Raw genomic sequence first — 25312 nt, forward strand, 5'->3', positions numbered from 1 at the left:
GAAATATTATTAATATATTAAATCCTGCTTCATAACTTTAAAAATACTTCATCAAAGAAAAAAAATAGAACGTCACGCAGAAATTTTTTCGTAGATGTTACACAAGCCCAATTTCTCATCGATCAATGATAACGGTTGTGAACCCAACAATTTAGACGGTTCAGACCTTAAAAGTAAAGACTTTTCAATTAGTAATTTAAATCATTACCGCAAATAGAAGTTTGCACAAACGTTTCTTTATATTTTCTATTGTCCAAAAATACCAAGTGTATACATTAAAATGCCAAGTAAACAAAATTAAATGTACAAAATACTATTTTAATATCGGTCATGGGTAAAAATTTCATTATTTTAAAATTTTTAGAAATTCAATTATCAAAAAAAAAAAATTCTTTGTATACAATAATATAAGGAGGTAGAAAGAATCTTCGAACTTTCTATAAACTTTTAATAATATCTAAAAACCTATTATTAAATTAGATATCTCGCTTAAGTGACACGAACTCCAAAAAAAAAAATTATTGTAAAGACCGCAGACCGCTAAAAAATAGATATAAAAATGACACTTAATTTTTTTCGTGTTTTGCAAAAAAAAAAATAATAATAATAATTCGAAGTAAATTATTTTTTTTTCTAACAAGAAGTCCTTCTGAACTTGATAATATAACTATGGCAACGCACGATTTTTCAATTGAATACTTGGCAATGTCGTTGCTTGCTCGGTTGGATCGGAAGAATATTTTTCCGCCAAAATATGATGACGTTGAATCATTCGTTCCTGTTCCTTCAAACAATTCATCATCAACTCGACCAAAAAGACCTCCCAACGCATTTTTAATATGCCGCAAAAATGTTCAGCTAGAGTCAAAACGCAAAGGATCTCACAACATGCGCGTAATAAGCAAAGTTACAAGTATCTTATGGAGGAATGCCACAGATTCGGAGAAAAGTGTTTATAAAAATTTATTTGATCGGGTTTATGAGATTCATTCTATGAGAAATTCTTCTTCTAATAGACAATTACCAATGGTTTCCCCAACTTCAGATGTGATTTGTCAGCCTTCGCCTTTTTATCCTCATATAACTACTTCAAATTCCCCATGTTTTTTTGAATTAGAGAATAATTGTCATTCAAATAATCAATTAACTACCTATGACCTTAATTATTTTAATTATTTTAAATATTTCATGGATTCAAATAATCAAATCGTTATTTTTTATGATGACGATGAACAAAATCAATTATCATTATTATCGCTTAATAATTTTGTAACTTCACAGGAAAATTACATTTAAAATCGAACACTTAATATGTTATTATTTATGAGATACTTACCTCAATCGTTTAACATTTATCTTAATTTTAAAATTTCATCGCTTTCACATATATATTTAATTAAGTTTAATCGATAACTACGCTCGATTTGAAAATAGTAATGGTACCTTTATTATTAAAAAAATAAATTAATGATTACCGTATTAATTATATTTTATTATTATAAGTCACATATTTTTAAAACCATAAATTTCTCCTATGAATAAGATTACTACAAAGACGAAAATAAATTTCTTTGAGGATTGTCCTACTTATGTAACATAACACAAGCAACACAAACACAACAGCACAGCCGTGAGGCGTTATGAAAATCTGAAGATCAAAAAAAGATACTAAATTAAGCAAAAACGATCGTTTATAAATAGAATTTAATGAATTGTTCGATTTTGGAAATCACACTTTCAAAGATATCCAAAATATCCAAACAATGAAAGATTACAAAGGCTATCTAAGAAATTAAGTTTAATTAGTTTAATAACGTTAAGATATTTTTGTTGATCAATTTATAAATTTTTGTACGATTTTCCGTTTTTATTATAAGTTTATTAACAATAAATACAAAAATAGAATTGTCGGTTTTTAAATAATCACATTGTATTATTTTTTTTTTTTGTGTTTTATCTCACGCCAAATAATTATTTTTTTCTTTCTGTTTTTTTATTTGTTTCTTTTTTTTCTATTTTTATACTAAATCTTGATGAAATAATTTATCGGAAATGAATCTCCGCTCCGTTTTTTTTTTCATTATATATTTTACATATACGAAATAAAGTTTGAACATTTCTGGCAAGACAAGAATTTTTGACAAGAAATCAGTAAAGTAATTTGTAATTTTTGGATCCATCTTTCCATTTATAAAATGAAAATATATTTTACGTGAGTAAGTGACGTACTTTCTGACGTACTATCTGACGTACTGTCTGACGTACAGTTGTGCATTGTGCATCAATAGAACAATTTTTTTGTTTGTTCTGTGATTCTGTGATTCCAATATAAGTTTGATTTTTTACTTATAAATACTTTGCTTAATTCATTGTAGTACAGAAATTTCTTGTTAATCATCTTTAGATAAATGTTTTGATTCACAAAACTCAAGTCCAAGTCATCGTGACCATCGTAATACCAAACATTAAAAATATTTCTTAATATAGTCGCAATGACATAATATTAAAAAAAAAATATTATCGAATCTAAAATTCTATTTTTAACTAGAAAGTTTACTAATTACGAAACAAACGTATCACCAGGCATTAGCACTTTTTTAACGATGGATTTTAAACACCCAAATAATTTCAAATAATTTTAAAATTTTGTAGCCTATTTAGCTTGTCCGCTTAGAATTTGAGGATTATTAACATTATAAACTGGGTTATGAATATAGGTATGTTCATAAAGGGAAGATGAGGAGTTTGATTGTCAACTTTTAAAATTATTTATTAATCACTCACCGTATTTTATTTCTTTATCGCTATGAAAAAATAGTCTAGAAATGTCGTCGAGAAAAAAAATCCAGAAAATTTCCGGTTTATCATAACGACTCATGTTTAAGATAGAAATCGAAAAAAAATCTCCGACTTTTCTTTTTCTTTATTTTCTTTATTTATAAGGTTTGACGTAACATCGTGAAGCTTATACAAATTCATAGATTCATATTACTGATTATTATGATATATACTTTATACGACGAAGACATCAAAATTGGTTATTATATTCATGATAAGACTATTAATATTATGCGTCATTGTACTATTATACGGGAGGTAAATAAGTGGATATGTTTATATTTAGCGCTTTTACCAAATAATTATACAGTATATTCGTACTTAAGAGTATAGAGTTTACTATGAGGGATATTCTAAAGTTTTTTTTTTTTTAAGAAAACGATCGTTTCTCCAATAAAAATAACTCAATTAAATAGAAATGTTTTTCAAAAATGACAAAGAGTTCACATACTGTGAAATTACGCTTTTTAATTAATTAGTATTAAAATCGAATAAAATAATAATGATAATAATAACGATAATAATATAAGAGTTAAAGTTATAAACTTCTTTCGCATTGCGGCTGATAAATTCATGTTCCTTAATATTGACTGGCAATTAAAAATAAAAAAAAAAGATTTTCAATAAAAAAAATTAAACTCCATTTTTAATAATCTGTAACAGCCACTGCGCATGTAATATGAAAAATCACAAGAAAAATTTCTGATTCATGTGGATTAAAAACAAAATACGTGATCCGGATTAATATTTTTTCCATTCAGACTTATGAACATCTTTCTTGAAGAAGAATTGTAAAAGTTGGTACGCAAACTTGTCAGCTTAAAAATAATTCTGGTAACAACATTAATTAAAGTTTAGATATCAGATATGATTAATTAGAGGTAAAAGCAATTGCCTAGGCGCACATCCTTTTATATATTTTCTGACAAACAAGCAAAATGATTTTAAAAAACGTAAATGTATGATTTATAGCCAATTAAAAGTTTGTCACGTGACTTTATATAGACAAAACTGTAGATTTAATCTGTTTTTTTTTGTGTAAATGTCTAACTCTTCTCATATTTAAAGTAATTTTAATAATTTTAAATTTGATAATTAAAGTTAGATAAAACACAAATTTAATTTTTAGAAATATTATTATATTTGTTAAAATAAGAAGTGGTTCGTTAGCTTCGTTTCTTTCTTTCTTTTAGATATTTATGTAAAATTACACCATTACGACAATTACGATTTACAGCATTTATTATGTACGGCATTACAGCGCGTGACATAATCATAAAATAATTTGACGAGCCCATACTTCTATTATAAGTTATACCACATTAAAGCTGATGTTTGAGTCCAAGTCACGTGACAAAGTTGCGTTAGTGAAAAAAGAATTAATTTCTGCAAGTAACTTTGTTTGAAGAATTTGTTTGACTTTTGTTAATAGGTCGTTCATCGACGGTATGATTATTGGACAAAAACCAAGATGTTGATTGGAATCATCTGCTGTTTAGCATATCGGGCATTTGATAGGTAGTATGTCAGGATTATAAAGGGAAGGATAATGTGCCGATAAAACGTCGCCACATGGTAAAATATGATTAAGACTTTTCAAAAAATATTACTTTTCATTGAAATATCTACTATTTTTAGATTAGTAGTATGTGAATATAAGATTTTTTTTGTAAGAAAAACAAGTTTTACTTTAAAATTACAAACATGTTACACAAAGTCAGTATATTGGTTTTATACCCTTTAAAGATCAAAATATTAATGAAACTTGGGACTGGAGGAAGAATAACAGCAGAAATATGTTATAGACTTCTAGTGAAATCCGCGTCAAACTATAATGTGACATATCATGATTTACATATGATACGCTATAAATAATTTGCGTAACCAAGGATTATTATTTAAGAAACTCGTTGTATTTATTTTTTTTTTCCCATGGATTTTTTTTTCTCAATATAATATAAACAAAATTTTTTATAAACAAAATTTTTTCTCATGGATAACAAAAGTGAGAAATTGTTGGAAAATGAGAAATTGTCGGCCGAAACAACAGATGACGATGAACCGGCACTGGATCTGGATATAAATGTGTTACAGCAGCATGCTTCCCGTCGTTTAAACAGACACTGTATTTGCGCTCGTAGATTAACAAGAGGGCTTTTAACGAAATTTATTTGCTACAATTCGAAACTGGACCGGATTGCATCGCCCGACTCTCACGCGAACTAATTCACCCTGCATCAAAATTTGCTAGCGAAGTTGCGACTATGAAATATGTCGCTCAAAACACTAATATCAAAGTACCGGTGGTATACGATTGGAATGGTACTGCGCAGAATCCCATAAAAACCCCTTACATTTTCATGGAACGGCTGCCTGGACAGCATTTATATCAAGTTTGGGATGGGTTGACTATTAGACAAAAAATAGGGGTTTTAAGGCAATGGAATATTGTTTCAGTTATGGACGCAATGTCGGTTCAAAGAGATCGGTTGTCTTTACATGGATAAACAATCTTTAAGTGTAAGTGTAATAACATCTTATTTACATTTATAATTGAATTGGAGCCTTACATAAAGCACATAATAATTATTATAATATTCAATGTTGTACCGTATAATTAATTCATGTGAAAAGTCTGAGATGTCGACTTTCCGAATAGGACCTGTTGTGAGTTCTTTATTTTACTCTAAAGGAAGAGATTCCATTCCTAGTTTCACCGGCCCCTTTAAAAGCTTGCAAGAGTTTTATGGCACTTTGATTCAAAAAGAAAAGGAATTCTTCGAAATTCATGGTGCACAAGAACTACTACCTTTTAAAGAAAGTAAAATAGATCACGGAACGGCAGTAACTAGAGTGAAAAGTCTAATAAAGCAATTAGGCTTACTTCAATCCAAGCTATCCAATATTTTTGATGAATTGGTAGAACAAAAACCTTTTATTCTTATCCACGGTGATTTCGATGCACAAAACATAACGTTCCTCAACTAATGATATCAAAATTGTAGGCATTATTGATTGGGAGTTTTCACGTACAGGTACTTTATGGGATTTATGCAAATATCCAATTTGGATTCAAGAAATAGATGAGCTGCCCATCAGTGATGCAAATTTGCAGGAGAATTATGAAAGACGAATTCTAAGAAAATTTTTTTACGAAGAGATGTCAGATAAATTTATTAACATAAGCAGTCCGATACTGAATAAGCAAGAACAAGGTAAGAGGATTGATGACCTAAATGATATGTTTAATTTTATTGTTAATAAGTTCAATATTTTAGAGGGTTTATTAGTCAAATTCTTTTATCATTATGGGTCAGAGGCAAAAGCCAATATTAAACTTGCTGACCCTATCATGCGGTTATTTTGGCGTCCAAGTCTTACCAAAGTTCAAATTCCATCTGAAGAAACTATCCAAGATATATTATCAGACACAGAGTCTAATTATTACGTAGCATCAGTATATTGTGAACTTAAATCTAGAGGTTATAATTTTACTTGGCAACAACCTTTTGTTATAGCATTTCACATGTTGAATAATGAATCAAGTCCAAAAGAAAAGTTCGTCTAGTGATGTTAACAAAGTGAGTTGGTATTTTTTGGTGAATTAAAATAGTTTGAAGCATGAGATTGGCATTTGGTTGGTTGAATTTGTGATATTAATAATTGATGATGACTTGTGTCCCTCCTCTCTTTGTTATATTTTTAGCACATTTCTTATCCTTTATATAAATATTATTTTGCTCTTTCCATTATATGACTGACACGATCACATCTGTATTTCCACTTTATCTCTCAAATTATTGTTGCTTATTGCATGATAAAATACTGCGTTTCATTTTCCCCTACTGCTGATGAACAAATATTTATAAAGTATTTTACTTCCAAAGAATAAATTAAAAGGATATTTATATTTGGACTTCAAACACCATATAATATAAGCTTATTTATATTTGCGTGATCATACTAACTCTTGATGAGTTACTATTCAAATATTACTACTGTAACAAGAGCTAAAACTAATAAACTGCTATGATATATCTTGTATGATAAATATTTAATCTGCAGAGTTATTCTTTAATTAAACGCTTTTGTTAAAAAAATGGAAAAATTCAAATTTGCTAATTTAAAAAATTTCATAGATCGTCTTCGCAGAATCAAGCACATTATTCATGAATTATTGACAATTGTTGTGATCTGCCTCTTATGGAAACTTTACAATTTAAAATATCAGCGACCTGATGCAAATCATTATATAGTTAATTGAAACTGGGACAAAGTATTATCTGTAATCGGCTTTATTTATTTAAATGTTATTTTTATTTTGTTATTTTTTATTTCTATACTCTTATACTCTTAACTCAGGAGTCTATATAATTTAGGATCAGTTTTATATCAGAATTTTGTAAAGGATAATTATTGAAAAAGTAGGATCAATTAATATTTACTACCACATTGATCAATGAATTTGAGTTTCTTGATCAACATGTGAGTATGATAAAATTTTTTTTTTAAAGTAAATTGATAAGTAATTGTTATCGGTCATGTTGTAGATGATAACTGATTTACCACTAGGATTGCTATGTATATCATATGGCCGAAGGCCACATGATAGAGTAGCATCCTAGTGTAAATCAGTTATCATCTACAACATGACCGATAACAATTACTTATTGCAATAGAAACGTATAATATTATTCATTATAGTTAACATTTGCGTAATGTAATGAATTTATGTAATAGATTGTGAAACTATATCATATAGCCCATTTCATAGCTTCGCTATATCCAGTGGATTCATTTTATTACTAACCATAATCCAAAATTGAATTAATGGGTGATAATAACGATAATCTAAAAATTTATGAATAATTTATCCGATTATATTATATTATAATTAAAAAGAAGTAATAATAGTAAAAAAGATTAATATTCATCATGCAAGTGCATAATTTAGTAAAACAACGTGATAAACCAACGGGTACTTAGAGCAATTTGCACATAATAATAATTATACTTTATTAATTAAAATTACATTTGTAATCAAGGAATTAAATGCAACTTTATCATCAAAAGAGTTTTAATTCTATACTCATAGATTGGATTATAATAACGAGCATAATATTCAGAATATTTACACTTATTTAATCAATTCTTTTATCTATTAAATGAATTAATGTAAATTACTAATTTAATAAATCAAATATATTTACTGCTGTATAAACCAAATTAATCACCTTTAGAATTAATATCGAGTTTGGTAAAATCCATCCTTATAGATTCTATTAAAAAAAAAAAAATATTTTTATCAAAGTATAAATTAAAAAAGAAATTAAAAAAATTATATAGCTTACCTGAATATTCCGTTTCAAAAGAATTACTACTATAATCAATATTAGCATTTTTTGGTTCTGGAAGGTTTTTAAAATCTAAAAGCCTGCTTGTATAAACTGCTTTAGGATGTGTTGTATATGAGAAATTACTAGTGGATAATGAAGATGATTGTACTGTTGAAGGTAACTTCTTGTTTATTTCTTCTGCTTCTTTGATTTGCTTATAAATTATAGAATCTTCTTTAATAACATCTACTAAATTTATATCCCATAATAATTTATATAATTCTTTTATTTCAGGCCGTTTTGATGGTTCAGCATTCCAACATTTATTAATTATGTCAAAAATTATTTGAGGAATTTTATAATTGACTTTTGGTCTTAACCCTTGACAGACTTTCATTGCTAAAAATTCATCATGAGCTATATCATGATAGGGAGGTAAACCTGTACAGATTTCATATGCAATAATTCCAAATCCATAAATATCACTCGCTTGTGTATATTCTTTTCTTCTTAAAACTTCTGGAGCCACATAAGGTAGCACTCCATATATTTTCTTATTATCACTCTGATAAGGTTCTGTACTTGCTGGTTGACATAACCCCAAATCAGTAATAAAAGCTTCATTATGATGATCTCTTAATATATTACCACAATGAAAATCACGATGAATTAATCCTTTATCATGAATTTCTTTAAGACCATTAGCAATTCTACCTATATTAAGCAACTTTTGTTCCCAATTAAATAAAGTAAAATTGTCATTTAAATATTGTCTTAAGTTACCTTCTTTTAATTCCATTACCATCATAAAATTATTTGTTTTTGGTTCTTTAGTAATACCAAAACAACGAACTATACAACCATCGACGCTACTTACTAAAATATTTGATTCAACCTGAAAAAAAGTTAAATAATTAGTAATAGTTTTATAATAAAGGGTATCAAATACAAAATGTCTTACTTCTCTTAAAAATTCGGTCGTAATGTCTTGTGAATTATGCAAGCATTTTAAAGCAACATTTTCTTCTCCTGACCTATCCCATTGATTATTATTAGAGTTCCAATCAGAAATATAACCATCTTTCCAAATTGTTTTAAAAGTAGTTCCAAATCCTCCCTTGGCCAAATATTCAATATCTCCAAATCTATCATATTCAATCCATTCTAAAACTTGAGTCTTATTTTTAGCTTTTAATTGTACTTGGATAAATTTATCAACAACATGATTTCCACTAGTCCAATTCTTGAAATTTTGTTTAAAACATTTAGATTTACAATAATAACACCAATCATAATAACTCTCAGGCTGTTTACATTCTTCACAAAGACCATATTTTAAATAACAATTTTTTAATTCCTCATTTAATATAAGTTTATTAAGTAAAGATTTTTGTTCTTCAGTTAATTTCCAACGGACAAAATCTTTTATTTGCTCAAATACATCATCACTGAGTTTAGTTTCTTTCATTTTAATGAATTTTTATTTGATGTTATTATAAATTTTATGTTAAAAAATTATAAAATTATAAAATGAAAAAAAAAGAAAAATTAAGCGGATAACGTACTTTTATTATTGTACCGGAAAATGGTAAAAATATTACGCCGACTGGGCAATGATTAGCGTGATTAACGCCGCCAATTTCATGTGTGACGTTATTTTGATCTTCATAATACAGCGCACACGTCAAAATAGCTAAAAAGGTTTTTCTTTTTTTTTTTTAACGGTTAGCGTTAGTAACAGGTTAGTCTTTTTTAATTAGCCAATGAAATTATTTTAAAATAATTTTTTATAGGGGAGGAAATTCCTCTCGCTTTTAATAAATTTATCTTTTTGAATATAATAATATATACTTATCTTTTAATGGATTTTTTTACTATAATTTATTATGTTGGAAGGGTTTTATAATACGGGAGAAATTAAGCATTTACCTTTTATGTTTGCAAATTAAGACTTATGACACATTTTTTATTCCAAGATATGTAAACCTTCACTATTTATTAGATGTTAATTTTATTTTTGATATTGCATTTCACAACCGTTTTATTTTATTATGATTAGGACAAATCAATGGATCATGGTATCAATATTGGATATTACAATCATCTCAAGACTTTAGAAAATTTTTTAATGAAATATAGAGAGTTAAGGGTCGAATAGAGAGTTCGAAAAAGAAGTTATGGATTCACATACTATATGAAAAATATATACCATAAGGGTAACATGCCTAATTTTCTTTATGTGGAATGGAATTTCAAAAAAACTTTCTATTTAATGTATTATTAATAAATAGTAAAAAAAAAAATTCAATGGTATATACAATAAATTATCTAAAATGACTATAAATTATTGAGACCAAGTAATTTGAAATAAATAATTAAATGAATACTTTCAACCAACCATTCAATATTGTTTCTTTATGGCTAACTGAGTCCTTGTTATTGATAATGATTCCAATACAAAGTTAATAATTCCATTATAGATGCACTTTCAACAATTCAATGAAATTAGTACTAGATTGACATTACAAAAAACTCAATCTTGTATGAGAAATTTTATATAATAATAGAAAAGTAATAATTGTTGTAAATGACAACTTACTTCAGATAATCCTTCTGAACTAAACTACTTTTGGTAAATACTTATTTTTGTATTTCTCCTTATAAATAGAAGACAATGATATCAATGATAAGAAATTTTAAACATTGAGATTTAACTAAAAAATAATTGTTATAGGAGATCCGTAAAAATTGGTTTAGTTATTATATTTTTCAACAAAATTTTAAAAAATTGGAATAGCACAACTAAATTTTTATATTTTTATAAAAGTAACTATTTTATTTAAAAATTCTTTGTTATAAATAAAAAGACACTATAAATTTTTTTCTTTTAGTTTGAGTCGCATACTTAAAGGTACAGACATTTGATTATTGACACATGCCATATTGTGTTGCGTCATTGACATCACTTGACGTAAAATTCATACGGTTGACGTAAATATTCTTTTAACATGTTCGAGAATAAAATTCCATTTTCCTTTATTGCTCTTACTACTCTTTTAATTAACAATACTATTTATCTCCTTTGCTTACTCTACTAATCTATTTAAAGCATAATTATGGACTGAAATCCATATTATTAGTTATCATAATTCTCTGTTAAGTATTTGTTTATAATAGAGTAAAAGGAAGATTAGTGGCTATGTTAACTGTCATTTCTGTTTCTGTTTACTTATCATTATGGCAATACGTAAAAAAATTAATTGAATGAATGTGTATATAATGATAAAGTATTTCACGTTAGAAAGAGAGATTACACTAGAAATTTTTTTTATTTAAAAATTTCTGTATTTTGTCATTATTCTATAATGAAAACAATTTTGGAATGTATTTATATCAAATGCGTATTGTGCAAAAAGTGAATTTTAACTTTAATCAAACATAGGTCATTTATTACTTTTAACAATTATAACAACTGGTTTGCAACTTTAACTATCCAAGAACAGTACTAAATAATTTTAAATGAATAAGAAATCAACAAAACTCATTTTCAGAATTTTTTATTATGAATGAATGAGTATCAGTAATAATTTTCAAATGTTTTCAGGATAGATAGTTTCATATATTGAGTTAAAATATAAAACTCTAAACTTTTCCTCTTTCTGTTATAAAAATTTAACACCTCTTCAGCCACTTTTGAAACATCAATAATTGCTTGTTAAAGATCAATCAATTTAATAAATAAATCAAAATTTAAAATATAAAAATGTTTATAATGAGACGAGAAATGTTGAATGTGCGAGATCTGCATGATATTATATATTTTTATATTCATTCTTGTATTTCACTTTAATGAACAACAACAGATAGTAGGACAATGTGAAAATAAAATGATCAATTTTTGAAAATGATTATTAACTTCAAAATATATTAATCTCTTTTATACTTTTTATTGTGCAAAGAATATTTACAAAAAATGATTTTTTATTTCACGTTTATCCACAATTTATATGATAAAGCAAAAACAACTAATCATATGATATATCTAATACAACGTACATACAAAATGATTTATCAAGCCATATTTAATATAGTATGTATTTACTGTAATAAAGGCATCACTGAGAAGTAATTTTTTACAGAAAGCTTAGTTCCTTGTTTATCAATACAACCGTGATACTTATTTATACAATTGAAATATTAGTGACATTTATTCATAAATAAAAAAATAATTTTAAATTTTATTACAATATTAACCCTTAATTTTTCGAACATGAATAGTTGATATGAGTTTTACTATATTTCCATTAAACGTCCTAGAATAACATTAATAACATTATCCTTGATCTCTTACCAAATTCATAATAAAATAAATAAAAAATAAACAAAAAAATGGATAAGTATTTTATATTTTGAATATTTTCATTTTAAAGTAACTGTATTTAACTACTTTCATCTAAAATAGAAAAATTGTTAAATAAAATTTGATAAATCAAAAAAATCACATGCAAAAGTAATCACCTTTAGAATTAATATCAAGTTTAGCAAAATCCATTTTTAAAGAATCTATAAATATTAGTCGTTAGCATTATAAAACTAATTTAAATCATTATAGAAAAATATATATGTTTACCTGAATATTCTAAATCATCATTTTTGTCTGCATTTTTAGGTTCTGGAAGATTTTTAAAATCTAAAAGTCTACTTGTGTAAACTGCTTGAGGATGTGTTATATATGAGAGTGTACTAGTAGATGATAATGGTAATTGAACTGGAAAAAATGTCTTTTTATTAATTTCATCTGCTTCTTTAGCTTCCTCATGAATTATAGAATCCACATTTTTATCATTAATAAAAGCAATCCATAAATCATGAATTAAATTATGTAATTCATTTGCATTAGGTCGTTTTAAAGGGTCTGCATCCCAACATTGATTAATTGTGCTAACAATTAGTTGAGGGGTTTTATAATTAGACTTTGGCCTCAAACCTTTACAAATTTTCATTGCTAAGAATTCATCATGAGGTATATCATGATAAGGAGGGAAACCTGTACAAATTTCATATGCAATGATTCCAAATCCATAAATATCGCTTTTTTGAGTATATTCTTTTCCTCTTAAAACTTCTGGTGCTACATAAGGTAGTACTCCATATATTTTTTTATTACTAGTTTGGGAGAATTTGATATTTGTCGGTTGACATAATCCCAAATCAGTAACAAAAGAAACATCATTAAAATCACTTAATATATTTCCACAATGAAAATCATGATGAATAAATCCTTTATTATGAATATCTCTAAGACCAAATGTAATATTACATAAATTCTCCACCTTTTGCTTCCAATTCAGTGAAATAAAATTGTAATTTAAATATTGTCTTAAACCACCTTTTTTTAAATCCATCACCATTATAAAATTATTTGTTTTTGGATCTTTGGTAATACCAAAACAACGAACTGTCACACCAGAATCATATACTAAAATATTTGATTCAACCTTAAAAAGAAAATTATAGTTAGTTTAGAAATTATAAAGGATAATAATACTAAAATCAGTAGAAAATATCTTACTTCTTTTAAAAAATCTGCTGCAATATCTAGTGAATTATGTAAGCACTTTAAAGCAACTTCTGCTTCATCATCTCTTTTCCATTGATTATTGTAATAATCCCAACCCCAAATAGGACCATCTATCCAAACTGCTTTAAAAGTAGTTCCAAATCCCCCTTTTGCTAAATATTCAACATCATCAAATTTATCATATTCAATCCATTCTATGATTTTATTCACAATCCTAGCTTTTAATTGTGCTTTTTGAATAAATTCATCAACGTCATGATTTCCGCTTGTCCAATTTTTGAAATTTTGTTTAAAATATTGTGATTTACATGACCAACAATAAAAATGATCAGTATTAAGCTGCTTACATTCTTTACATAAACCATATTTTTCATAACATCCTTTTAATTCTTTGTCTGTTATTAGTTTATCAATTAACGATTCTTGTTCTTTAGTCAAATTCCAATAGTTGAAGTCTTTTATTTGTTCAAATACATCATCACTTAGTTTAATTTCATCCATTTTAATAAATAAGTTTTTAAATAAAAAATTATGTTATTAATTCGTATATAAAAATCACTAAAAAATAATAAAGGAAAAAGAAAAAATGAAAAAAATGAACAAGATAATAAATATGCAAATCAAAATCCACTTAAATTAATAAAAATTAAAGTTACCTTATAATACTTAAAAGCTTAAATGGATTTATTAAATGAAAAAAAAAGTGGTGAAACGTTATTTTATGTTGCAATTGATTTCAAGATCGGCAACAAAATTATCAAAAAAAGACTAGTTAAAATAAACAGAAGAAACACAATAATCTGATCGGCAATTAAATTTATTCAATTATGGAAAATTACGATTTTTATTTAAATTCTCATAATAGGTAAGATTAAATTTTAAGTAATAACAAAAATAAATAAAACGTTCGTAAGTATTATTAGTAACGACGACGAGTTTTAATATAAAGCTAAAAAAAGATAAAAAAAAAATAATGTAAAAAAAAATTGGTCAAACAATGGGATTATTTAATAAGAAAAAAAAATTTTTCAGTTTGGGAAAAAAAATTAAACCTAAACGGGAAAAGAATGAGAAAAAACAAAATTTTCAGTTTTGAAAAAAAACTAAACTGAAAGAAGAAAGGGAAAAATTTTTTTTTAAAAAAAAAATCGGACAAAAAAAAATAATCAAAAAAAAATTCCGATTAAGGTAAAATTTTATTAACTGAAATTAGATTAATTGATTGGATCGAATACTATAAATAGATCAGGTGTCATGGTCTATAAAATACTTAATATAATTATGAACTTTTAATATGTGTATTATTATACATATTTTGCAAATTGATTTTTACATTAAACTTAATATCAACCATGATAATTATTTAATTATAGATAATTTAATATAACAAAATTTATTAATAAAAAAACAATTTTAAATTTTATTACTTCAATTTTTCAGTTACGAATAATTGATAAATATGAGCGCTTAATATATTTACATCAAATGTTCCAAGATAATATTAAATATTATCCTCAAGTTTAAAATAAAAAAATTATAGCAGATATAATCTTATTTTTATTTAAATACTAAATATTTTCGTTTAGAGTAAAATATGTTTTAATTAATTTTATCTATAATTAAAAAAAAAACAATTTAATTAAAATTTGATAGATCAAAAAAAAAAAAATCACATGCAATCACTTTCGGAGTTAATATCAAGCTTAGTAAAATCGATTCTTAAGGAACATGTAAATAAATGAATAAATATTACTCTAAATATATTTAAATAATTATTTTGAATTAAAATTACCTAAATATTCTAAATCATCATTGTCAACATTTTTAGGTTCTGGAAGATTTTTAAAATCTAAAAGCCTACTTGTGTAAACTGCTTGAGGATGTGTCATATATGATATAGTACCAGTAGATATTAAAGGTGATGAAAAAGATGACTTTTTATTAATTTCATCTGCCTCTTTAACTTGCCCATAAATTACAGAATCCACTTTATTTTTTTCAACATCAAAATATAATTCTGACATGAACTTCTGTATTTCATCTGCATTAGGTCGTTTTAAAGGATCTGCATCCCAACATTGATTAATTTTATCAGCAATTAGTTGAGGTATTTTATAATTAGATTTTGGCCTCAACCCATTACAAATTTTCATTGCTAAGAATTCATCATGAGCTATATCATAATAAGGAGGGAAACCTGTACAAATTTCATATGCAATAATTCCATATCCATAAATATCACTTGCTTGAGTATATTCTTTTCCTTTTAAAATTTCTGGGGCTACATAAGGTAATACCCCATATATTTTTTTATTACTATTTTGAGAGGATTTAACATTTGCCGGTTGACATAATCCCAAATCAGTAATAAAAGCGCCATGATCAAAATTGCTTAATATATTACCACTATGAAAATCATGATGAATTAATCCTCTATCATGAATTTCTCTAAGACCATATGCAAGACCTTGTAAACTAAACAACTTTTGTTTCCAATTCAGTGAAACGAAATTATTATTTAAATATTGTCTTAAACCACCTTTTTTTAATCCCATAACCATAATAAAATTACTTGTTTTCGGATCTTTGGTAATACCATAACAACGAACTGTCCAACCAGAAGAATATACTAAAATATTTGATTCAACCTTAAAAGAAAATTATAGTAAGTTTAACACTTATAAGGGTTAATAAAGATTTATAAAAAATATCTTACTTCTTTTAAAAAATCTGTTGCAATATCTTGTGAGTTATGTAAGCACTTTAAAGCGACTTTTGTTTCACCTTTTCTTTCCCATGGATCATTTATATATTTTGTTTTCCAAGGACCATCTTTCCAAACTGCTTTAAAAGTAGTTCCAAATCCCCCTTTTGCTAAATATTCAACATCTTCAAATTTATCATATTCAATCCACTCTATAATTTGTTTTACTTTTCTAGCTTTTAATTGTGCTATTTGAATAAATTCATCAACGTCATGATTTCCACTTGTCCAATTTTTGAAATTTGGTTGAAAATGACAATAATTGCAATACCAATAATTTCTTTTAGGCTGGTTACATTTTTTGCATAAACCATATTGTACATAACATTCTTGTACTTCAGTCATTTTCCAATACCGGTGGTCAATTTGTTTAATTACATCATCACTTAATTTAAGTTCATCCATTTTAATAAATAATTTTTTAAACAAAAAAATATGTTATTAATTCGTATGTAAAATTTACTAAAAAATGATAAAGGAAAAGAAAAAAAATGAAAAAAAAAGTGGGGAAACTTTATTTTATATTGCAATGATTTCAAGATCGGCAACAAAATTATCAAAAAAGACTAGTTAAAATACACAGAAGAAACACAATAATTTGATCGGCAATTAAATTTATAATGAAAAAGAAACCAAAACAACAAAATAAATCCAAAACTGACCTACAAAAAAAGAAGACTCTGAAGCAACAAAACTGAAACAACCTACAAAAAGAAAAGAATCTGAACCCAACATACAAAAAAACAAAAAAATTTGAACTGACCTAAAAAAAGAAAAAAATCCTGAATCATCCTACAAAAAGAAAAGGACTCCCAAACTGATCTACAAAAAAAAAAAAAAAAGAAACTGAATATTCTCACAAAAAAAATCTGCTGGCCTATGAAATTAAATATAAATAAAGAAGAAAGGGGAATAAAGAATAAACCAAAAAAAATATTTTTTTAAAAAGAGGGATAACGAAGTTAGGAAAGTTAAAAAAAAATTTTTTTTTAAAGGGAGGACGTCAAAGTTAGAAAAATAAAAATTTTTTTATAAAGAGGAAATAGAAATAGAAAGAAGAAATTTTTTTTTAAAAAAAAGAAGAGTGGGAAATAAAAGAAAAAATTTTTTTTTAAGGGGGTGATGAAAAAAAATTTTTTTTCAAAGGAGAGTGACGAAAAAAAAATTTTTTAAAGTGAGGTACGAAAAAAAAAATTATTTTTAAAAGGGGTGACGAAGAAAGAAGAAAAATTTAGAAAAAATAACAAAAATAAGACAAGAGAAAGAGAAAGGAAAGGAAAGACAGAAAGGAAGATCGGAAGATCAAACTCATCAAAGTAAGGGTTTATATAAAAAACAATATCATAACAAAACAATAAACAATCATGTGATCTCATGTTATGATACGGAATTTTTGTAAAATTATCTTCTAAAAATATTAAGTTTAAAAATTCCGCATACATTCCGCATGATTAATTTTTGCCGTATACATTTCTTATACATTAGTTTTTTAAAAAAATGTTCAAAAATGAATTACTTATTAAATATACGGAATTTGTATACGGAATCTATAGAAACGTACATAAAATGTATACAAAACGTATCCTTTCCGTATACATATTTTTTATAGGGATTTACTTCTTCAAATTTTTTTACATAGTGGTGCTTTTTTTGAACATTTAAATTTTATTTCACAAAATGACATTAATAACTCTGATAATAGACATGCCCTATTTTATGTTTAGACACCTACCACGTTTAATCTAGATTCTAATTAAATCCTTTTTCTAGCCTGTCACTGGAATATTATTATTATCTGTTATTATTTTTATTTGTTACGATGATTTATTGGTCTATATCTTTATTTCTTATCAGTTATCAGACAAGTTAGGGTCCAAATTGGTTTCTCTTTAAACACAAGTGAGGGCCTGACTTCGGTCTCTGATCGATCTTGGGTGGTAATCTCCTTTTATAGTGCTTCTTTCTTTTCTTTGGAATTGTAATAGCCTCAGTAGGCGATTTCCTGCTTGAAATAAAATAAATAAATATATAAATATGATATACTACGCTGACCCAATTTAATTTTATTGGTTAATTTATTACGGCATATCGCCATTTTAAAAGGCATATTATGTCTGCGTAATATTGAGATTTCACTTAAAAAAATGAAATAAGAATTTTTATCCTAAAGTAATTTATTCCAAATACGTTCCTAAAGAAAAAAAAAAAATATTATATATGGTGCACACAGTCTAAAGCCACCACTTTTTATTATGTGATTTCAAATAAATAGAAAAAAAAATTTAATCAATATTTTTTAAAAAAACTTTCTGTAATATTGTAGTTTAAACAGTATACTTTTATGTAACAGAGAGTTTTTTCAAATTGAATTACTGTAGCATAAGATATATAAGTTTTAATTTTGGTTATTTCACTATGTTTTGAATAAATTTGGAAAAATTTAGCCAGTTTAATACTAATATAATGCAGGCCAAAATTTATAAACTGGCCTAAATTAAGAATTAATATAAAAATATTTTTGTTTAAAATAACTGAATGAGAATTATTTATCTATAAACTTTATTTTTTTTTGAAACAAATTAAATATATATTTATTATTCTTAATGAATATAGAAAAAATTTAATGGGTATCACAATTTTATATATAATAAAATTTCTAATAATATGAATTTATAAATCATTTTTAACTAGAATTAATATTAATTCTGGCTAAACAATTGTACAAACCCACCTATATATATATATGATAAGTAAATATTGACCAATAAAATTTGCTCACGTGATTTTATAAAAATTTGGCCAAAAAATAAAAAAGTGGTGGCTTTAGACTGTGCGCACCATATAATGAAGTTAATTAAAAAAAAGCTGATTCACTATTTTAGGATGCTAGAGTTGCTTTACGATCAAGATTTAAGTAACAGGTAAGTAATTGGAAAGAAGAGTTGTTTTTTTTTAAGAAACGTTACTGACATTTTATTTTCTTTTATTTAATTCTATTCGCTATATTTTCGGAAATACGCAAAATATTGAAACCATACAACATTGAAAAATTAAAAAATCATACTTGGTAAAACCAACTACTCTGGCTTCTTTATTAAAAATGAAATTTTTAATTACATGATTTTTATTACGCTTGATTTATTTAAAATATTACTAATTTACTCACTAAATTTTTAGTTTGGTAACTTTGAAAAGTGATAGGGAAGTTGCAAGAAGAAATATTATCGTGATTTTTTAAGACTTATGTGAAACTATCGGGAAACTTTATTCGATATTGTGCAAATAAATTTATTTAATTCTGCAGATCATTGTCGATCATTTTGCAATTCCAACATTTCATTTTAGTTTCTCCCATGATTAACTGAATAGTCCTAGGTTAATACCTATAATAAAACCTTCCTTCTTATCAATTACTGAGAAAGAGAATCATTTTGGTTAACAAAATTCCTGAAATCAACATGTGAGGGACTATTTTTTACGTAAAATGATCCGTTTATCTTGTAAAAATTTATTAGAAATATGAAATTTCTTGAAATAATATTTAAGTTTCACTCATTTCTCTTTTTCTTTCGTAGTAAACACAACACATGAAATGGTAGATAGGATTGAACCAACCATGATATTCGATTAGGTTCATTAAACCAACTTCCTTTCCTTTTCAGTTAATTTGTGAAAAATTAAAATTTTATTCTGATATCCTGGCCAAATATTATTACAAATATATCATGTTTATAACCCGTTCAAAAAAAGAAACCCTCTTTCATCTTTCATCACATAAAAGTCCTAATCCTCCATTATTTATTCGGATGAGTAAGTGGATATGTCCCGAAAAAAAGTGCGTAACATAATTAATGGTAAATTAGAATTAGGGATCTTAATTGTTTTAAATTTGAAATGGACACAGAGGTCGGTTGGTTGTCTTTTTTACACTGTATGAGATGGATATAAATCTTTTCGTAATGCATAAGTTGTATAATAAGATAAAAATCATGAATACCAAAAAAAAAAATTTTTTCAAATAAATTTTGTCATCATCAAATAAGGATTTATTCTTGAGAAATATTTATAGATAAAATTAACTTAAAAAATTTTGACGTGTACATGGAACGGTAATGGTATGAACTATGGAGACAACAAATTTTTCACGTGATCGAATTTTTTGAATTTTTACTATAATCACGTGCCGGAGATTTTCTCTGGTGGGGTGGTTACATTGTGGTAATCCTGCAGAAAAAAAATATGTATTTTATCGCATTTATCGCATTTATCGTATTTATCGTGTGACATGATACAATTTTTTTTTTAGGATGGTTAAACTTTATTTAAACTCTATTTAGAACTTCATTTGTTTATTCATACCCGGTTTGAATTCTTTTTTTTTTTTTGACCATTAACTTTTTAAGCAATTATTAAAAATTTCACACGCAGGGTCTACATTTTTTTCACAAGAAAATTCCAAAAATATTCCTTATCTAAATTTTTTAAAAATAAGTTTTCTTATCAGTTACCCGTAAAGAAATTATTTATTTATTTATTTATTTATTTTAATTTTTTTATTTGAAAAAATTAAAAATAGAAATAGATGAACTAATTATTTTTAATAGGAATATTTTCGTCGATTGTTGGGGCAAAGCATAAAAAAAAACCGGGTACCACGGTTAGGTACCTTCAAAAAAAGGAAAATGTTACCGAAAACGCGAAATGCGGATCGTATAATTCCGAATTCCGAATAGTTCTTTTTCTTAATAGTCACATTTATTTGAAAAACAATTTTTTTTCAATGTTGGGTTGATAAGCAAAATGATAATTATGATTTTTTTTTTAAAAAAAAAAATAATGAAAATTTTGAAGTTTTTTTATCGTAGTAATAAGACAAAAAAAAAAAGAACAACTGACCGTGTAAAAAATTTAAAAATTTAATAATTGACTTTTAAGAAAAGTAAAATTTTTTTATTTGAACACACAAAATATTTCGCTCGTTAAATATTGTTACAAATTTTTTTTTTTAAAAAAAATAAATTTATAGAGTTATTTTTTTTATCGTTGTAATTAAAGGCAAAAAAAAAAGAACAACTGACATTGTATAAAAAATTAAACAATTGACTTTTTAAGAAAAGTAAACATTTTTTTTATTTAAACAAATAAAATATTTTTGCTCGTTAAAATTTAATATTGTTACAAATTGTTATTAAACTCTTTTTATTCGGATAAAGAGAACGGTTTGAAAACCAAAAATAATACAAAAAATTCGAAAATTTTGTACATTTAATATATTAAAAATAAAATTCGACGAAACTTCGTCGCAAAATATTTGTAAGAACGAACATCGATTTTTTATCGTGAAAAAAAATAAAACGATTCCGGAACTTCGGCGAACCGGTACACTTAACTTATTCGAATATAAATTATAAATTAATCGTACTCGTTAAATTTCAACGTAAAATAACATTTTTACTAGTTTCTGGTAAAAAAAAAAAAAGAAAAAAAAATGAGAATTTAGGATATTATGAAATTATGATTCATATTAAATTAATACATACTCTAACCCAATAATACAAAATACAATAAATCGTTTTTTTTACTTAAGCGAAGGAAAAAAGATTTTATTAAGAATCGTCTGAAAATAAATATTTTCTGGTAAATAATTGAAGAAGAATATTATTTTTATTTATCATTAATATTTATTGATGTTTTACCTGTTCTCTGTTTATACGGAGAAAGACATTCATTATTAATATTCCAACGCATTAAGGAGTGTGGAAGACCCACTCATAGGGAGCGTAAACAGACGGCTGAACGAGCAGTTTAAATAAAAAAAGAACGCCCTCTGGAATGTCACAAATGCTCGCATTTTTCTTAGAATCACATTTATTAATTTACACGAATTTTTTTTTTAAAAAAAAAAAGAAAAAAATGCCACCGTTGACTTTTTTGATCATATTAATTTTTTTATCATATGCAAAGATCAAAAGATTATATGTAAAGCATATGTAAAGTTTTGATTGATAAAATTATTAGATAGGAAGAGAAAAGGAACTCCCGAAAACAAAACACCAAAATGGGTTGATGCATGATGATTTCTCCCGAATTTCGTATGGATAAGGTTCCGATAGATAAAAGCACATCAAAAAGATTATTCTGAATGAAACCAGTTTTGTAATTGGAATGGGTTACTCACATATTTTATCAATAATATAAAACGAAACCAAACAAAGATTAGATGGATCATATTTTATCAGACTCGAGATCTCATAATAACTACAATTTTAAATTCATTCATTTATTCACTTATCAAAATATGTACGGTATGTATACAATGCATGGTATATTTTTAATTATAATCGTATTACATATCAAATAAGGAGAATTTCTATCGGGGGAGTATTTTTAAATTTTATTTTTTTTAATTCTACCCGCAACGATAATAGCAAAAAATGGTTCAAGCCCTCTACAACGTATCTTTATGCAATTACACCTTTAGAAATTTTGTTAATCGCCGTGAATAAAAAAATTGATGTAATAATAAAACGCACCATTTTATCCTTTGTAGTAAAAATAAAATTCTTTTTTTTATTGTATTTATATAATATATACACATAGTATATCAATTGAGAATCAAGATCCAGATAAATCATAGTTTCGCAATGAAATAATATACATTAATCGAACAATTACGTCTAACGTTCCTCACAAAGGTGCGACAGGAGTCCGCATATGAAGAAAAATTGGCCAGGAATTCACAAAACATGTAGTATGTCTATTCAGTTCACTCGTGAGTCTGATTCCTTTGTCCTTATATTCGTGAATAAGTGTAATACCAAGATTTGTTTCAATTAGCCTACATTGTATATCGAAGAGTCTTTTAATAAGTTTTTGATCAATAAGACCAAATGCATTGATCTTATAAATTTTTATTCCTCGAATATAATATAATTATATCAGTCGGGAATAGTTCTAACGTCTCATCAATTTGAGCTTTGATTCTGAAACACGACTATCATTTTCAACGAAAAATTATTCTCTGTTGAAGAATTACGTACTACGGTGATGAATTTGTTTTTGATAGTTTTCCCAAAATAATAAGTAATTTTTTCACCCTTGAGATTTCTTTCCTGCTTTATTAATGAGGCAAAATCACAGTGAAGTTGTCTTGATTCAAATAATTATTTATATCTTTATGATTATCTTACTTTGCAACATATGTCTTTCTATCGTAAAGATTATTACCGTAGATATATAATAAGAAAAATGATAAGCTAACTATCATCAGAAATATTTTCTCAACTTACCACAAATAAATTCGAAACATTCAAACATTAACATGGGAGAAGATATGGTAAGTTGGTTTCGTATTATTGAGAGTAAAGAATTTATGCGAAGAAGAGATGTTTTGAACGTGCGATCTTTACTTAAACTTTTTTTTTTGTTTTTTTTTGTGCGATCTTTATTTAAAAAAACGCTAAACTTTAAACAGATCGGGAATCATGAGCTTATATGCTAAATTAATATACACCAATCGTGAGTAGCACGCGGTTCATTTCTTCTCTCATTATTTTCTCTCCCAACTTTTTTTTAATCATTTTTATTTGATCTTGTTTTAAACAATAGATCTCCTCCAGCGGTATAAACGCATTTTTTAGTTATTTTTATTTTGAATATCCGGTTTATTATCTACTGGCGCGGAAACCTAATACTGTAAATGATCTGCGGATTAGAGTATGTACCGTGGATTTGGTCCAAGAGATGCTGGAGGATCAAAATGTAAACAAGACGTCATTGTGGCTTTCAATAGTCATGGATTCTGAAATATGTAGAATTTCTTCTCAAAAATATTTACACGCATCTTATCATCGCTTTACATCTCCTGGGTTTATTGATATTGTTTAATAACCTTGGTTTCACCGACTTATTTTATAGAAATCGTTAAGGTCTGTTACCAATACAAAAAAAAATTATGTAAAAATCTGATGTACAATGCATCAAACTCGTATAGTTTATTTAAGACATAAAACTTGATTACATTGATCACATTTATTATACTTTATGTTATGAAACATGTTGTTTCACACCATAAATATATATTTTCTTTGTAATAAAAGAATATTGTTTATTTTTTTTTACTTGGTATAAAATGTCAATTAAAATTTTATAAATTACGACTTTTTCAAATAAACTCGCAAAGTTATCTTTTTTTTTCGATTTTCTATAAAATATTGAAATATGATGACTGAGCTAAAAAAAAAAAAATCAAATAGACTTTTCGTAAGAAAAAATTACTCATATTCAATCTAATAACATAATTAAATATAGTTTCTCATGAAAAAAGTTTTATCATGCAAAAAAAATTTATGCAAAAAAAAAAAATTGCAAATTACACGATACACGATACAATCGATACATAAATACAGTATACTCTATTAACATAAATGATACTGAAATACCGTATCGACCAATGAAAATAGGAGATGATGATGATCACCATACCAGAATTATGATGTACATTTGACCAGAATTAAAAATCTAATAAAATACTGGCCGGCATTACATCATAAATTCACCATGATATTTAGTAATGGGGTTCCTTAATGTACAGCAGTTACTGACCGGAGTTAAGTTTAACGCTATCACGTGCAAGTGCATAACTCCTAAACTCTGCTAGGATGTATGTACGCATGGTGCGATTTTTTATAATAGGTGAAAGTATTTTTTGACGGAGAATTTTATTAGAGAATTTTTTTTTTAATAGGGGATTGTTTTTGATAGAGAATTTCATTAAAGAATTTTCCTTTAATA

At 25.9% G+C, this 25312-nt stretch overlaps 8 protein-coding genes across 8 annotated transcripts; 5 read left to right on the forward strand and 3 right to left on the reverse strand.

The window, feature by feature from the left end:
* Positions 1 to 669: 669 nt before the first annotated feature.
* Positions 670 to 1296, forward strand: OCT59_004586 (uncharacterized protein; the record flags this gene model as incomplete). Its single annotated transcript, XM_025324572.1, has 1 exon — positions 670 to 1296. One exon carries the CDS (start codon positions 670 to 672, stop codon positions 1294 to 1296), a length of 627 nt encoding a protein of 208 aa, XP_025185514.1.
* A 3534-nt stretch (positions 1297 to 4830) lies between these two features.
* OCT59_004587 (uncharacterized protein) lies at positions 4831 to 5064 on the forward strand (the record flags this gene model as incomplete). The annotated part of the gene is made up of 1 exon (XM_066148383.1): positions 4831 to 5064. One exon carries the CDS (start codon positions 4831 to 4833, stop codon positions 5062 to 5064), a length of 234 nt encoding a protein of 77 aa, XP_065996987.1.
* A 38-nt stretch (positions 5065 to 5102) lies between these two features.
* On the forward strand, positions 5103 to 5345 carry OCT59_004588 (uncharacterized protein; the record flags this gene model as incomplete). Its single annotated transcript, XM_025309070.2, has 1 exon — positions 5103 to 5345. The coding sequence occupies one exon, from the start codon at positions 5103 to 5105 to the stop codon at positions 5343 to 5345; it is 243 nt and encodes an 80-aa protein (XP_025185515.2).
* Positions 5346 to 5478: 133 nt separating this feature from the next.
* Positions 5479 to 6406, forward strand: OCT59_004589 (uncharacterized protein; the record flags this gene model as incomplete). The annotated part of the gene is made up of 3 exons (XM_066148384.1): positions 5479 to 5788; positions 5844 to 6053; positions 6117 to 6406. The coding sequence occupies 3 exons, from the start codon at positions 5479 to 5481 to the stop codon at positions 6404 to 6406; spliced, it is 810 nt and encodes a 269-aa protein (XP_065996988.1).
* A 1573-nt stretch (positions 6407 to 7979) lies between these two features.
* On the reverse strand, positions 7980 to 9642 carry OCT59_004590 (uncharacterized protein; the record flags this gene model as incomplete). Its single annotated transcript, XM_025331065.2, has 4 exons — positions 7980 to 7996; positions 8073 to 8117; positions 8190 to 9069; positions 9136 to 9642. The coding sequence occupies 4 exons, from the start codon at positions 9640 to 9642 to the stop codon at positions 7980 to 7982; spliced, it is 1449 nt and encodes a 482-aa protein (XP_025185516.1).
* A 2971-nt stretch (positions 9643 to 12613) lies between these two features.
* On the reverse strand, positions 12614 to 14256 carry OCT59_004591 (uncharacterized protein; the record flags this gene model as incomplete). The annotated part of the gene is made up of 6 exons (XM_066148385.1): positions 12614 to 12627; positions 12693 to 12737; positions 12805 to 13089; positions 13621 to 13672; positions 13747 to 13907; positions 14103 to 14256. 6 exons carry the CDS (start codon positions 14254 to 14256, stop codon positions 12614 to 12616), a joined length of 711 nt encoding a protein of 236 aa, XP_065996989.1.
* A 1271-nt stretch (positions 14257 to 15527) lies between these two features.
* Positions 15528 to 16924, reverse strand: OCT59_004592 (uncharacterized protein; the record flags this gene model as incomplete). The annotated part of the gene is made up of 3 exons (XM_066148386.1): positions 15528 to 15820; positions 16160 to 16403; positions 16472 to 16924. 3 exons carry the CDS (start codon positions 16922 to 16924, stop codon positions 15528 to 15530), a joined length of 990 nt encoding a protein of 329 aa, XP_065996990.1.
* Positions 16925 to 24003: 7079 nt separating this feature from the next.
* OCT59_004593 (uncharacterized protein) lies at positions 24004 to 24406 on the forward strand (the record flags this gene model as incomplete). The annotated part of the gene is made up of 3 exons (XM_066148387.1): positions 24004 to 24037; positions 24128 to 24140; positions 24235 to 24406. 3 exons carry the CDS (start codon positions 24004 to 24006, stop codon positions 24404 to 24406), a joined length of 219 nt encoding a protein of 72 aa, XP_065996991.1.
* Between the last annotated feature and the right edge of the window lie 906 nt (positions 24407 to 25312).

This window comes from Rhizophagus irregularis, chromosome 12, assembly GCF_026210795.1.
Source record: "Rhizophagus irregularis chromosome 12, complete sequence".
In the NCBI taxonomy this organism is placed as follows: domain Eukaryota; kingdom Fungi; phylum Glomeromycota; class Glomeromycetes; order Glomerales; family Glomeraceae; genus Rhizophagus; species Rhizophagus irregularis.